General features: G+C 42.0%; 1 protein-coding gene and 1 non-coding gene across 5 annotated transcripts in view; one reads left to right on the plus strand and one right to left on the minus strand.

Moving 5' to 3' along the window:
• KPNA7 (karyopherin subunit alpha 7) overlaps positions 1-16304 on the minus strand; it is a 130465-nt gene that overhangs the window by 15409 nt on the left and 98752 nt on the right. For all 4 annotated transcript variants that reach the window (XM_060284230.1, XM_060284228.2, XM_060284229.2 and 1 more), the window contains 5 exons: positions 8268-8350; positions 7570-7838; positions 6104-6186; positions 3569-3832; positions 1229-1462 (listed from right to left, as the gene is read on the minus strand). In XM_060284230.1, coding sequence (XP_060140213.1) covers positions 1229-1462; positions 3569-3832; positions 6104-6186; positions 7570-7838; positions 8268-8350 — 933 coding nt within the window. The remainder of the gene's footprint in view (positions 1-1228; positions 1463-3568; positions 3833-6103; positions 6187-7569; positions 7839-8267; positions 8351-16304) is intronic.
• Positions 9930-10120, plus strand: LOC115846885 (U2 spliceosomal RNA). The gene has a single exon (XR_004037099.1). It is a non-coding gene; the product is annotated as a U2 spliceosomal RNA (small nuclear RNA).

Here is a 16304-nt window from a genome sequence, read left to right on the forward strand (position 1 = left end):
AAACAACATCACCCAATCAATACAAATTAGGGATTTTAGGTTATAGTGACCCATGGCTACATTTCTAGTCTTTCTGCTCCAGTAAAACTTTGGACAAGAAGCTCCAGAGCTACAAAGTTGAGCACACAGTCTGGAGGGGACAGAGGAAAGCCACTGAAATATCACTCAATGCATCACTTACATTTATAAAAAGCACTTGGCCCAGAGAGAAGGGAGTCATTTATCACAGATCCTTCTATCCCTTTGAAGGAGGAGTTATTCCCATTTTATGGCTGGGGAAAACTGACTCAGTTTAAAGCAAAGTTAAAAAAAAAAAAAACACCAAAAAAACCAAACCAAAACAAAAAACGTATGGCTCCAAGCAAGCTATAGTTCAAAAGGTACAGTTTGAAAAAAGATTACTCCTTGATCCTGACTAGATGTTTCTGATTAGAATACGTACAGACTCACAGCAGGATAGGAAGTGTCCGATAGACTGGAAGATGCCATGATTTGGGTAGCAAACCTGGGCTACCTTTTTGTACCTAATGCACACCTGGGAACCCACCAGCCAACCTGAGAGCAGGACACGGCCAGTGCCTCCTTTTCCCCATCCTACTCAGTAACCTCTGTCTGCAACCCCAGGTCACCACTCCTGACTTGTTTCACAAGTCGATGGTTTAAACATAGCTCATCCACTAAAAGGTGACAAAAAGAAATGCTGACCCTCTTAATTGTCCTGGGGAAAGGAAGTAGGAATCAGGAGGAAGAAGGAAGCTTTATTGTATTTCTACTGTTATATCTGGATTTTCTATATATATTACCCCTTTCATCAATGTGATTTTTACACTGCAAAGTCTTCAGTGTATAATATCACTGTAACCCGATACGTTTTTCCTCCTAAAACAAAACCAAGCCAAACCTCATCCCTTTTTGCCAAGGAGAGTAGATGGCACATTCTTTTAACGCTAGAGATGAGCCAGTATTTACCAGCTCAAGATTCCTCTGGGTATTTGAGCTGTGGGATCACCTTTTCACTGGCCAATTCTTGCTGAGTCTTCTAAATTTTTAATGGATTGTTCAAAATGGGATGCCCCTTTCTTTTTTTCAGGGAGAGTTAGGAAACTTAATGTTTCATAGGTTCGTCGTGATCTCAATTAGTTTTGCTTCTCAGCCTGCCTCTGAAGAGCTAAAGAAGTTCAACACAGGGCCCGCTGGAGAGTAACCTTTTGTCACGTGGGCCACTTACGTTTTCTAGAACAGCCACCAAGGGAGGCAGCACACCGCAAGCGATCAGCTGCTGGATGTGCTGGCGGGGCCCCGCGGCCACGTTGCTTAGGGCCCAGGCTGCCTCCTTCTGGATGGAGGAGCGGGGGTGTGTGAGGAGCTGGGGCAGCACAGCTAGGATGCCTGCGTCCAGGGCCAGCTGGGTCTGGTGGTCCGTCCCTGTGACAATGTTCCCCACAGTGCGCAGAGAGGGGGTCTGGAAGAACAAGGTGAGAAAGTGTCACCAAGTACCACGAATTCATCACCGTGGAAGGTGACCATTGCACCAAGCTCCGTGCCCTCCCAAACATCCATCGTGCTGTGCTGATGGTTTTCTGGAAGCCTGTGAACAATGATTATATCCACGATCCTTATTAATTCTGTGCATCCATGGCTGTTTACATAGTTTAAAGGTACTCGCTAGCCCCCCAGTAGTTCCAGCTCAAGTGGTATAGAGGTCAAGAGATATACTATCAAATGATGCTGTCCTTTTCATATCCTTACATTGGGAAAATTGGTAAATTGATGGTTGCCTTTACAATGTAATAATTTCTACTGAATTTGTATTTAGCACGAGTATCAAGTTTCTGTTGTAGGGACTTCCCTGGTGGCACAGTGGTTAAGAATCCACCTGCCAATGCAGGGGACACGGGTTCCAGCCCTAGGGTGGGAAGATCCCATATGCTGCGGAGCAACTAAACCAGTGTGCCACAACTACTGAGCCTGCGCTCTAGAGCCCGCGAGCCACAGCTACTGAGCCCGCGAGCCACAACTACTGAAGCCCGCGCGCCTAGAGCCTGTGCTCCACAACAAGAGAAGCCACCGCAATGAGAAGCTCACGCACTGCAACCAAGAGTAGCCCCCCCTCGCCGCAACTAGAGAGAACTCGCGCGAAGCAACAAAGACCTAATGCAGGCAAAAATAAAATATAAATAAATAAATAAATAACTAGTCAACCACCACAAACCACTTTGGGAATGAGGCTGGTCCCTATAATTAACCTCATTTAAAAAAAAAGTTTCTGTTGTATATGTTATTAGAGCTAGTGAAATCTCAGTGGACTTTTCGTTTCGGTGTATTCATAAAGCTTCTCTCCATAACTTTTTTTTTTTTTTTTTTTTTGCGGTATGCAGGCCTCTCACCGTTGTGGCCTCTCCTGTTGCAGAGCACAGGCTCCGGACACGCGCAGGCTCAGCGGCCATGGCTCACGGGCCCAGCCACTCCGTGGCATGTGGGATCTTCCCGGACCAGGGCACCAACCCGTGTCCCCTGCATCGGCAGGCGGACTCTCAACCACTGCGCCACCAGGGAAGCCCCTTCTCTCAATAACTTTGAAGGTCCCCAGGACGGGTCTATGATTGGGCTTAAGACAACTGTCCTAGGAGGGCTGACTGTGGATTTATTTTGGTTTCTCTGCATGGTAGTGGCAGCCCCAGCACAGCCCATCAACAGTTCTAGAGTTTTCCTAGCCTATCGTGCTAGGTATCTGCTGCTCGAGTGAGAGATGTTAGAAGTGCCATAGGCCAATCACAGCCTTGCCAGGACTGCCGCAGCTGGGCCCCAAGCCCCCACGATGAACAACTTCTTGAAGATGTTGTCTTCACACCTTCCATGATCCCGGCACTATCCCCAAACTAACCTTGACTTCTGAGGAATGCTACCCTCATCTCAGAACAGATGACGGCTAAGACTGCATAATATACAATATTAGGCATAGAAATCAAAAGGGGTACCCATGCTTCAAACTACATTTTCAAGAAGTATATTATGTAAGTGACATATGTCTCAGAGTCAAGTATTTGACCTTGGTTTTACTTACTTTTCACCTATATCTGAAGTAGTCTAAGAGAACCAGCTGGGGAGAGGATAAGGGGGAATTATCTTTTATACTTGAGTAAGAAATTTAAATGTTACGAGCTTCACGTTAAAACACACACACAGACACACAAACATGCACACCAACTTGTTAACGTCTACATGCATAGACCAGTAGAATGAAAGGCCACAAAAGAATAGTTCATTGGGTGGAGGGATTATAAGCAATTTTAATTGGTGCTCTTCTATCTTTTCTAGTTATCAGACCAAGAAAAAGTAAGTCACTGAATACCCACTAGGATTTTGGATCAAGATCGATTCAAGTCTTTGGCTACAGAGTAGCAGAGACCAGGGAAATGCAGATGAACAGCTTTGTTCCAGGTAAAGGATGAATGTCAGCTGGGGAAGGCTTGGGGGTAGGAGAGAACAGAACCTGCTCAAGTGACGATGACCCACAGACTCTAATCTGAAGGCCCCTACAGAGACCGACATGACCCGGGACACTTACCAAGACATTGAGTTCTGAGCTGCTCATGAGCTCAACCAGCCTGGGCAGGACCCCCGTGTCCACCACTTGGCCGATGCGTGTATCACAGCCGTCGGTGAGGTAGGACAGAGCCCAGCAGGTGTCCGAGAGAACCTCTTCATCTGGGTGCCACAGGAGGTGGAAGAGGGTGGGCAACATCTGCTTCACTGCGTTATCAGAAGGGTATGGGTTCTTGTTCCGGCACAGGTTGGACAAGGTCCATGTGATGTTCCGCAGGAATGTGACCTGTAACGAGGAGACTGTCTCCAGCAAGGGGTGCAAAGAAGGAAAACACCAATGGCAATGTGTCCTGACCATCTTTGATCAATAGGATCGACCCACATGAACCCAAGCCTTTGAACTTCAAACAGGAATTTATTCTAGGTAATAAGTATAGGAGGAACACAGAGAATGAGCTTTGTTTTATATGCAAACGTCAGATGGAGGCTTCCTTATATTCTTCAAAATGTCCTTCCCCACTTGACTCGATTGATGACCTAATTTCATTTCTCATTGATGAAACAAAGATCAAGCAGGAGTTACTTGGTCTTCCCACCAGCCTATGAACTCTACCAACATGTCCTAACCACGTTTTTGACCTTCTATTTGAAGATCAGTCTTCCCATCCGTCCCCAGGATCACCTCTCTCCTCTGGATCAGTCCCACCAGTATAGAAACACACTATGCGACATTCAACCCCTACCCTTGGTGCCTCTCCAGCCATCACCCCACTTCTATTTTTCAGAATCCATCCTCAAGGAGGCATCCGTATTCACTGTCTATCTCCTTCTTCTACCCCCTTCTAGTCTGGTTTCTTCCCCTACTTCTTTGGAGTTAGTGATGAAATCAGCTCCTTCCAAGTCACCAAATCCAAGCTTTTTGAAAAAGCTCTTTTTGCCATCTGTGACACCAAGCCTGGTGGTGTACTGTCAAATGGGCTGTTTCTTCTCATTCTTCTTAGCAGGTCCTACTGAGTTCTGAATTTCAGAGCCCTCAGGACTTGGTCTTGGTTTTCCTCACACTCTAGAGCAGAGGTCAGCCACCTTTTTCTGTAAAAGGCCAGATAATAAAGTTTTTCAACTTTGCAGGCCACGTGGTCTCTGTTGCAACTTATCCATTCTGCCCTCTAACACTGCAAAAGCCACAGACAATATGTATGTAAATGAATGGGTGTGGCTGTTTATTTCAAATAAATAAAACTTTATTTAAAAAAACAAGCAGTTGGCCAGGTTAGATTGGCTGATCCCTGCTCTGGCTGACCTTGCCCAGCTGGATGACACATACATGCACAATCATCTAGATAGACCTGCATATCTATCTATCTGTTGTTGCTGCAATGATGCCTCTCACTGGCTTCAACTTAATAGGTACAACTAAGGCTCCAATTCCTTCTTCCCTCTATCCTCCCCACATCTCTAGGAGGACAGTGCTCTAAACAAACTAACCTGAAACCCGAGGGCATCCTCACTTCTTTCTGTCTCCCCCTTCTATGCCCATCACAGCAGCAACCCAGGTCCATCTGCTTCTCCATCTCCCTCTGCTATAATCCTACAGCAAGCAGCCAGAATGGTCTTTCTGGAAAATCAGGCCACTTTACTTCCTGCCTTGAAACCCTCCAAAGCCTTCCTTTTGCCACCAAGATGATGTCTAAGTCCCTTGCCCTACTTGTCATCTTATATCGCTCTCTCCTTGCAAGCTCCCTTGGTCATGCCAGCCTTTTTCCGGTTCAACCATATCAGGTTCTCTCTCACCTTGAAGGCAGGGCATCTATTCCCTTGACTTTTGGAAGCTGCCTTCTCTTCATTTTTGTTTGAGGCAAAACTAGAACCCAAATTCCATTCCTAACCCAGGGAGTCCTCTAGTGTTGCCACAGCAATCAACTTGGACCCTAAGCTTCCAACCTAGACCCTATTTATTACCCAGGAACAGAACTGGTGAGCCGCTAATTCTGTCTGTACCCCTGGAACAGAGAGCTCAGTCATCTACTTTTGCAGGATTGTAAGCTTAGAAAAACTTGAATGGGTCTCTTCTAATCCCCAACGCCCCCCGCAAAGAAAGATCAGCACTACTGCCCTTGAGGACAAATTTGGATCAACTTCTACCCAAAGTAATATTCAGTCCTAGGCCTTGTTCATCATTACTATTGTTAGGGGGCCGGGCAGCAACAACATGGCCTAGCATTGATTTGGAATTACATACGCGATTTCCCAACTTTGGGAACCTGTTACCTAACTAGGTTACCTCATTAAAAAGACCCTCACTGGGGACCTCCCTGGTGGTCCAGTGGTTAAGAATCTGCCTTCCAATGCAGGGGACGCGGGTTCAATCCCTGGTCAGTGAACTAAGATCCCACATGTCACGGGGCAACTGAGCTGCACGCTGCACCTACTGACCCCATGCACCACAACTAGAGAGAAGCCTGCACACCGCAACAAAGAGCCCGCATGCCGCAACTAAGACCCGACGCAGCCAAATAAATAAATGAATAAATAAAATTAATTAAAAAAAGACATTCACTGGTATACTTGATGAAACCAGGGTCAGCAGATGTGGAATGGCATCACCCAAGATAACGTCGTCTCTGAATTTTGGTCCATCACCTACAAATAGACAAGAACATGACACTCAAAGAGGGAACAGAGAGAGTCCTGGGGTAGGTGAGTAATTCTTCACAAGTCTCTGCAAAGGGGGAGAGGCCAAAACTCATTCCTGGGTTGGGCAAGTAGATAGTATAGCCATGAACTAGACCCTGGGTCTCTGACATGTTGGTTGAATAGATGGCCTGATGTGGAAATCAGGCACCACACAGCAGGGATTGCTATAAGCAGAGTCTCTGGACCCATCAAGGAGCCAGCCAACTGGGCCCAGGCAGCGCGCTCTAAATGCTGGTGGCATCTCACAGCATGGTTCTCAGGAGACAAAGGCCACTATGGACCAAATTGTCTTCCCAGAAGGCTTTGACATGGGGCAGTAACTTCCAAATGCAACTCAGAACAAAGTCTGGGAGATGGACAGATTCTAGCCATCAGTTTTCTGCTACTTTGGCTAGAATACCAATTTTAGACCCTAGACGTCTCAGCCTGTAATTCTTCAATCATCAGGCAAGGTATAAGTTATACTACACCACCCAATTTTGCCTGTTCCTTACTGCACTAAGCAAAATGAGAGACAAAATCTCTGTAATAGTTGCTTTATTTCTGCAAGCTTTTAAAAAGTAGACTTATTTTATATTCTGTGTTTGCTAATTCCATCCTCTGAAGTCCTTGGAGGTCTAATCACATTGTTTGCTTCTGCTGACTCAGTCATAGTGGATTGTTGACTTTCTGAACTTGAAATTGCTAATATTTGGCTGATCTTAATTTGTCAAAATCCTGAGGGGCCCGACTGAGTTTGTTTCCCCCAGAGAGCGTCACATTTATATTCAGCCAGGGATCCTGGAGTTCCTAACCTGACAGCACTCACTCCCCAGCTTGTGTTTTCACAGACCATGCAGGGAATACAGTATCCAGTCCCAAATCCATGAGGCCAGTCTTAGGATTGCGTTTTCAGGGGAGACTTTTAGCCTAAACTAAGCAGACATTTTCGTGTGTATTCCCTGGTCAACTTTCACTGAAGGTAGAATTCTTTTAGGGTACTGGGTGATGTAAGGGTCTGTCATAAAATCCCCACATTGCATGAGCCAAAGAGTTGTCTTTTGTTCCTGAAGCCACTAAGCCCTGAGGCTGTAGGACCCCAGTCTTGGCAGGTGTCCCTAGGCAGCCTGGAGCTTCAGAACATACTATGCCTTCTAGCTTCAGCTTCAATTTTTGGTCTCTGAACTTGACTCTGAATTTCGGAAAGGCCCGTACTCTTCCCAGCATTGCTAGGTATTTATACTTAAAATGTCTGATCTGCAATACTACCCAAAGAATTCCCATCGCATGCCACTCACAAGGCCCACCATTTTCTTTGCCCCCTGCCCCCCACCAAGGGGAGAGGCTCACCTGCTATATTACCAAGGGCCCACACTGCCTGTTCACACACAGTCATATGAGGGGAAGACAGGAGCTCAACCAAGGGCTGGATGGCCCCTCCGTCCACGACAGCACGAGTCAGCTCCGAAGTACCGGAGGCAATATTGGTCAGAGCCCAGGCTGCCTCAAGCTGCAAGCGGGGATGAAGGGATGACTTCAGGAACTCCACCAGCCTGGGAATGAGCCCTGCATCAACAATCAGCTTCAGAGGAGGGTTCTTTTCCCGGGACAGCATTTTCCTTCGTAGTGTAAGAGAAAAGACAAGAACATGTCCTGTGAGGCAGGTAAGAAGAACCTCCTTTATGGATGTTCTTGGCATTCCTAACTATCAAATGAAACAAACCCCTGGGCCAGAGCTCCTTCATATCCTAGAGTTCAGCCGGTAGCACTCTGCAGTGATGAAGCAATATTTTTCCCTTTAGTTATTATCTGTGAGCCGCCATTCCTGTTGAGGCCAATTTAAATTAAGCCATTCATCTCTGACCACACTTGCATATCTTAAGTTATTCTCAAGGACAGGGTAGAGGAGCAATTTCATCTCACTTTTGGATGGACCGGCCTTTTCTTATATTGTGTGGGCATTTTGCCACTGCCAAGAAACCAAATAGGCTGCTGGAACCCGTTTCTAGCTATGCATCTGTCAATAATACAAGTCTGTTTGGTGATACCTGGCTGCCTGGGTGGCCTGGAAACATAGTTCTGGATCTGAGGCATTGACACCATTGATTATTTCTTGCAGGGTGAGGCTGACCTGCGAGGAGACATACATTCAAGTCAGAGTCTCTGCCAAAAGGAACCACAGGTCATCTAGTCTAGCCATCTATCTGATTAGAAGAAGCTGGCTTGAACACTAAGTCTCAATGTGTATGCTGGTCTGGATTAGGGGAAGGAAGAACATTTGGTGGTCTCACTGATTTGTGGGACACTCCCCATGCTCTGGGGGATAGGTAATTCCTATCATCACTTGGATCCCCAGCACCTTTTTATCCCATGCAGTAAGAACATGCTAGTGGGTGGCAGCAAAAATGGGAGAACAAGGACCTCAAAATTCTCTCCTCCAGAAAAGCAACAAGAAACCTGAAAAATAGAATCAACTTTTTTAGAACTCTGGAAACTGACCAAAGGTTTGCAGCAATTTGTTTTATTCAAGCTGAAAAGGGTTTATTCAAGAAAAATGTCTAAATCTCAGTAAGAACAGCAAGGCTTATGGCATTTTGCCTTGCCTTATTCCCACTCCTCCCCCAGCTCTGTGGTAGCTTTGAAAACCAACAGCCCAGCAGCCACTGGAGGAGGCAGAACAGGTTGGTGCTCCCTTAAAGCCTCATTCCCAGAGAATTATTATTATTCGATGCTTCTCGTGGTTTCCTGGGAGATCCCATTTGTAAGATTCTATTTTATTTGACTCAGAGCTCACACAATGCAAAAAGTCTTTTCCCTGTAGGTATTTGTTAAAAACAGTTAGAGGAAGTGGTTCAACTTCACAGCTGCTTGGGGTGGGGGGTGGGGGGGTCAGATAACAGTTGGGGGCAAACAATAGACTAACCAAAAAACTTAAAAGGCAAAGCTGGGAATGAGATGTTCATTGGGGCTTTGAGAACTCCAACATGTTCCTGAAAATCTAGAAGGTCACATGCCTCTATAGAACCGTTGCACATGCTCATATAAAATAGAGAAGACCCTGAGGTCTCACCTCTGGCTGACTTTGAGGCTCTGTGCAAGCAGGAAGTGAAGGTTTAAGGCAGCATTGTCAACTTCCTCGTTGAATGTTGAAGGCATGCCCCAACATGCACACAGAATGCCTTGGCAAAGACTGGGTGAATTTTTGCTTCCAAGTGTGTAAGGAAATCTCTGTCCAATCATTAGCTGACCACTAAGCTAACTGAGCAGAGAATTCAGTGTCTACACATGACAAAGAATACAAACTTTACAAAATCAACTCAAAAGTCACTGGACGAACAAACAATGAGGAGCAACAACAACAAACCCTGGGCAAGGGGTGGGGGGGCAGATTTTATATCCAAAGTTGCCACATTATTTTAAATGACTAGTTGTTAAAGAAATTACAAGACATTCAAAGTATACACGTATACAAGCAAAAAACAAGGCAATTAATAGAAACTGTCCCTGAGGAGCCCAGACATTGGACTTACTAGACAAAGACTTTAAATATGTTCAAAGAACTAAATGAAAGCATGTCTAAAGAACTAAAGGAAAGTCTAAGAATGATGTCCTAGAGACATAAGAATGATGTCTTAGACACAGAACAAATCATCAGTGAACTTAAAGATGGGTCCATTGAGATTAAGCAGCATGAGGGAAAAAAAGAATGAATTGATCTTAGCCAAAAGGCCAAGAAGCAAGAATAGTAGCTATTCCTATCAGTTTAATTTCTGACACACCCTCTATCCAAGGACAATATATTAAATGGATTTTGGAACTAGGAGATGGAATAGAACTTTGCTCCATCCACTCCATGCATTGACCCAGGTATTACTGTACTTCCAGGAATAGTGCACCCCCTTTGAGGGAAATAAAGACTGTGTTTTTTATTAAAAAAACAAATGAAGATTAAACTTAACACAGCCTTACAGATCAACAGCATATGCATAATAGAATGGAAAAGAGAGAGAAAGGGGCAGAAAGTATATTTGAAGAAATGATTTCCAAAAACATTGCAAATTTGATGAAGAAATTAATCTACACCTCTGAGAAGCTTAATGAACTTCAAACAGGAAAAACTCCAAGAGATCCACATTCAGACACATCATAAAATGTTGGAAGCCAAAAACAAAAAGAGAATTTTGAAATCAGGAAAAGAGAAGCAACTCACCATACACAAGTCTTCAACAAGATCAAGAGCTGATTTATCCCCAGAAAGCATAAATGACATATTTAAAATGCTGAGAGCAAGTTTGTCAAGCTAGAATTCTATACATGGCAAATTATAATAAAATGGAGAAATTAAGACATTCTCAGATAAACCTGAGAGAATTCATCGTCAGCAAACTCATTCTACAAGAAGAGAGTTCTTCGGGTACTGGAAACTAGATAATAACCAAAGACATGAAGAAACCAGCAACACCAGAAAGGAAAATATAATGGTAAATATAAAAGACAGTATAGGGCTTCCCTGGTGGCGCAGTGGTTGAGAGACCGCCTGCTGATGCAGGGAACACGGGTTCGTGCCCTGGTCCGGGAAGATCCCACATGCCATGGAGCGGCTGGGCCCGTGAGCCATGACTGCTGAGCCTGCACATCCAGAGCCTGTGCTCTGGCAATGGGAGAGGCCACAACAGTGAGAGGCCCGTGTACCGAAAAAAAAAAAGACAGTATAGTAGATAGCCTCATCCAACAGCAGGTAAACAGCAGAAGCAAGAAGAACTACAATCCTGCAGCCTGTGGAACAAAAACCACATTCACAGAAAGACAGACAAGATGAAAAGGCAGAGGGCTATGTACCAGATGAAGGAACAAGATAAAACCCCAGAAAAACAACTAAATGAAGTGGAGATAGGCAACTTTCCAGAAAAAGAATTCAGAATAATGATAGTGAAGATGATCCAGGACCTTGGAAAAAGAATGGAGGCAAAGATTGAGAAGATGCATGAAATATTTAACAAAGACCTAGAAGAATTAAAGAACAAACAAACAGAATGAACAATACAATAACTGAAATGAAAACTACACTAGAAGGAATCAATAGCAGAATAACTGAGGCAGAAGAACGGATAAGTGACCTGAAGACAGAATGGTGGAATTCACTGCTGTGGAACAGAATAAAGAAAAAAGAATGAAAAGAAAGGAAGACAGCCTCAGAGACCTCTGGAACAACACTAAATGCAACAACATTCGCAGTATAGGGGTCCCAGAAGGAGAAGAGAGAGAGAAAGGACACAAGAAAATATCTGAAGAGATTATAGTTGAAAACTTCCCTAACATAGGAAAGGAAATAGCCACCCAGGTCCAGGAAAGCGCAGAGAGACCCATACAGGATAAACCCAAGGAGAAACACGCCGAGACACATAGTAATCAAATTGGCAAAAATTAAAGACAAAGAAAAACTATTGAAAGCAGCAAGGGAAAAATGACAAATAACATACAAGGGAACTCCCATAAGGTTAACAGCTGATTTCTCAGCAGAAACTCTACAAGCCAGAAGGGAGTGGAATGATATACTTTAAGTGATGAAAGGGAAGAAACTACAACCAAGATTACTCTACCCAGCAAGGATCTCATTCAGATTCGATGGAGACATCAAAAGCTTTACAGACAAGCAAAAGCTAAGAGAATTCAGCACCACCAAACCAGCTCTACAACAAATGCTAAAGGAACTTCTCTAAGTGGGAAAAACAAGAGACGAAAAGGACCTACAAAAAAAACCCCAAAACAATTAAGAAAATGGTAATAGGAACAAACATATTGATAATTACCTTAAACATAAATGGATTAAATGCTCCAACCAAAAGACACAGGCTTGCTGAATGGATACAAAAACAAGACCCATATATATGCTGACTACAAGAGACCCACTTCAGACCTAGGGACACATACAGACTGAAAGTGAGGGGATGGAAAAAGATATTCCATGCAAATGGAAATCAAAAGAAAGCTGGAGTAGCAATACGCATATCAGATAAAATAGACTTTAAAATAAAGCATGTAACAAGAGACAAGGAAGGACACTACATAATGATCAAGGGATCAATCCAAGAAGAAGATATAACAATTATAAATATATATGCACCCAACATAGGAGCACCTCAATACATAAGGCAACTGCTAAGAGCTATAAAAGAGGAAATCAACAGTAACACAATAATAGTGGGGGACTTTAACACCTCACTTACACCAATGGACAGATCATCCAAACAGAAAATTAATAAGGAAACACAAGCTTTAAATGACACAATAGACCACATAGATTTAACTGATATTTATAGGACATTCCATCCAAAAAAAGCAGATTACACTTTCTTCTCAAGTGCACATGGAACATTCTCTAGGATAGATCACATCTTGGGTCACAAATCAAGCCTCAGTAAATTTAAGAAAATTGAAATCATATCAAGCATCTTTTCTGACCACAACACTATGAGATTAGAAGTGAATTACAAGGAAAAAAATGTATAAAACACAAACACATGGAGGTTAAACAATACATTACTAAATAACCAAGAGATCACTGAAGAAATCAAAGAGGAAATCAAAAAATACCTAGAGACAAATGACAATGAAAACACGACGATCCAAAACCTATGGGATGCAGCAAAAGCAGCTCTAAGAGGGAAGTTTATAGCTATACAAGTCTACCTCAAGAAACAAGAAAAATCGCAAATAAACGATCTAACCTTACACCTGAAGAACTAGAGAAAGAAGAACAAACAAAACTCAAAGTTAGCAGAGGAAAAGAAATCATAAAGATCAGAGCAGAAATAAATTAAATAGAAACAAAGAAAACAATAGCAAAGATCAATAAAACTAAAAGCTGGTTCTTTGAGAAGATAAACAAAATTGATAAACAATTAGCCAGACTCATCAAGTAAAAGAGAGAGAGGACTCAAATCAATAAAATTAGAAATGAAAAAGGAGAAGTTACAACAGACACTGCAGAAATACAAAGCATCCTAAGAGACTACTACAAGCAACTCTATGCCAATAAAATGGACAACCTGGAAAAATGGACAAATTCTTAGAAAGGTATAACCTTCCAAGACTGAACCAGGAAGAAATAGAAAATATGAACAGACCAATCACAAGTAATGAAATTGAAACTGTAGTTAAAAATCTTCCAGCAAACAAAAGTCCAGGACCAGATGGCTTCACAGGTGAATTCTATCAAACATTTAGAGAAGAGCTAACACCTATCCTTCTCAAACTCTTCCAAAAAATTATGGAGGAAGGAACACTCCCAAACTCATTCTATGAGGCCACCATCACCCTGATACCAAAACCAGACAAAGATACTACAAAAAAAGAAAATTACAGACCAATATCACTGATGAATATAGATGCAAATATAGATGCAAAAATCCTCAACAAAATACTAGCAAACAGAATCCAACAACACATTAAAAGGATCATACACCATGATCAAGTGGGATTTATCCAGGGATTCAAAGATTCTTCAATATATGCAAATCAATCAATGTGATACACCATACTAACAAATTGAAGACTAAAAACCATATGATCATCTCAATAGATGCAGAAAAAGCTTTTGACAAAATTCAACACCCATTTATGATAAAAACTCTCCAGAAAGTTGGCATAGAGGGAACCTACCTCAACATAATAAAGGCCATATATGACAAACCAACAGCAAACATCATTCTCAATGGTGAAAAACGGAAAGCATTTCTGCTAAGATCAGGAACAAGACAAGTATGTTCACTCTCACCACTATTATTCAACATAGTTTTGGAAGTCCTAGCCACAGCAATCATAGAATAAAAAGAAATAAAAGGAATACAAATTGGAAAAGAAGTAAAACTGTCACTGTTTGCAGGTGACATGATACTATACATAGAGAATCCTAAAGATGCCACCAGAAAACTACCAGAGCTAATCAATGAATTTGGTAAAGTTGCAGGATACAAAATTAATGCACAGAAATCTCTTGCATTCCTGTATACTAATAATGAAAAATCTGAAAGAGAAATTAAGGAAACACTCCCATTTACCATTGCAACAAAAAGAATAAAATACCCAGGAATAAACCTACCTAGGGAGACAAAAGACCTGTATGCAGAAAACTATAAGACACTGATGAAAGAAATTAAAGATGATACCAACAGATGGAGAGATATACCATGTTCTTGGATTGGAAGAATCAATATTGTGAAAATGACTATACTACCAAAAGCAATCTACAGATTCAATGCACTCCCTATCAAATTACCAATGGCATTTCTAACAGAACTAGAACAAAAAATCTTAAAATTTGTATGGAGACACAAAAGACCCTGAATAGCCAAAGCAGTCTTGAGGAAAAAAAGCGGAGCTGGAGGAATCAGACTCCCTGACTTCAGACTATACTACAAAGCTACAGTAATCAAGACAATATGGTACTGGCACAGAAACAGAAATATAGATTAATGGAACAAGATAGAGGGCCCAGAGATAAACCCATGCACCTATGGTCAACTAATCTATGACAAAGGAGGAAATGATATACAATGGAGAAAAGACAGTCTCTTCAATAAGTGGTGCTGGGAAAATTGGACAGCTACATGTAAAAGAATGAAATTAGAACAATCCCTAACACCATACACAAAAATAAACTCAAAATGGATTAAAGACCTATATGTAAGGCCAGACACTATAAAAACTATTAGAGGAAAACATAGGCAGAACACTCTATGACATAAATCAGAGCAAGATCCTTTTTGACTCACCTCCTAGAGAAATGGAAGTAAAACCAAAAACAAACAAATGGGACCTAATGAAACTTAAAAGCTTTTGCACAGCAAAGGAAACCATAAACAAGACAAAAAGACAACTCTCAGAATTGGAGAAAATATTTGCAAGTGAAGCAACTGACAAAGGATTAATCTCCAAAATTTACAAGCAGCTCATGCAGCTCAATAACAAAAAACACAACCCAATCCAAAAATGGGCAGAAGACCTAATAGACATTTCTCCAAAGAAGATATACAGATTGCCAACAAACACATGAAAGAATGCTCAACATCACTAATCATTAGAGAAATGCAAATCAAAACTACAATGAGGTTATCACCTCACACCAGTCAGAATGGCCATCATCAGAAAATCTACAAACAACAAATGCTGGAGAGGGTGTGGAGAAAAGGGAACCCTCTTGCACTGTTGGTGGGAATGTAAATTGATACAGCCACTATGGAGAACAGTATGGAGGTTCCTTAAAAAACTAAACATAGAATTACCATATGACCCAGCAATCCCACTACTGGCCATATACCCAGAGAAAACCATAATTCAAAAAGACACATACACCCCAATGTTCATTGCAGCACTATTTGCAATAGCCAGGTCATGGAAGCAACCTAAATGACCATCGGCAGATGAATGGATAAAGAAGATATGGTACATATATACAATGGAATATTACTCAGCCATAAAAAGGAATGAAATTGGGTCATTTGTTGAGATGTGGATGGATCTAGAGAGTGTCATACAGCGTGAATTAAGTCAGAAAGAGAAAAACAAATATCGTATACTAACGCATATATGTGGAACCTAGAAAAATGGTACAGATGTACCGGTTTGCAGGGCAGAAATTGAGACACAGATGTAGAGAACAAATGTATGGACACCAAGAGGGGAAAGCGGCAGGGGATGGGGCAGTGGTGGTGTGATGAATTGGGGGATTGACATGTATACACTGATGTGGATAAAATGGATGATGAATAAGAGCCTGCTGTATAAAAAAATAAATAAAATAAAATTCAAAAAAAAAGAAAAATGAGGAAATGCATAGAACAGACCTGATCCAACACACAGCTTGGAGCCAAAAAAAAATTAAATAAAATAAAAATAAATAAATAAGACAGTATAAATGTATTTTTTATTGTCTTTCTTCTGACTTAAAAGACAACTGCATAAAGCAATAATTATAAACCTATATTAATGGGCACATGATGTGTAAAGAGGTAACTTGGATGATAATGAGAGCAAAAGCAGGGAGGGAATAAAGTTATATAGGAGTATTGTTTTATATACTATTG

The sequence above is a fragment of the Globicephala melas genome, chromosome 15 (assembly GCF_963455315.2).
Source record: "Globicephala melas chromosome 15, mGloMel1.2, whole genome shotgun sequence".
In the NCBI taxonomy this organism is placed as follows: domain Eukaryota; kingdom Metazoa; phylum Chordata; class Mammalia; order Artiodactyla; family Delphinidae; genus Globicephala; species Globicephala melas.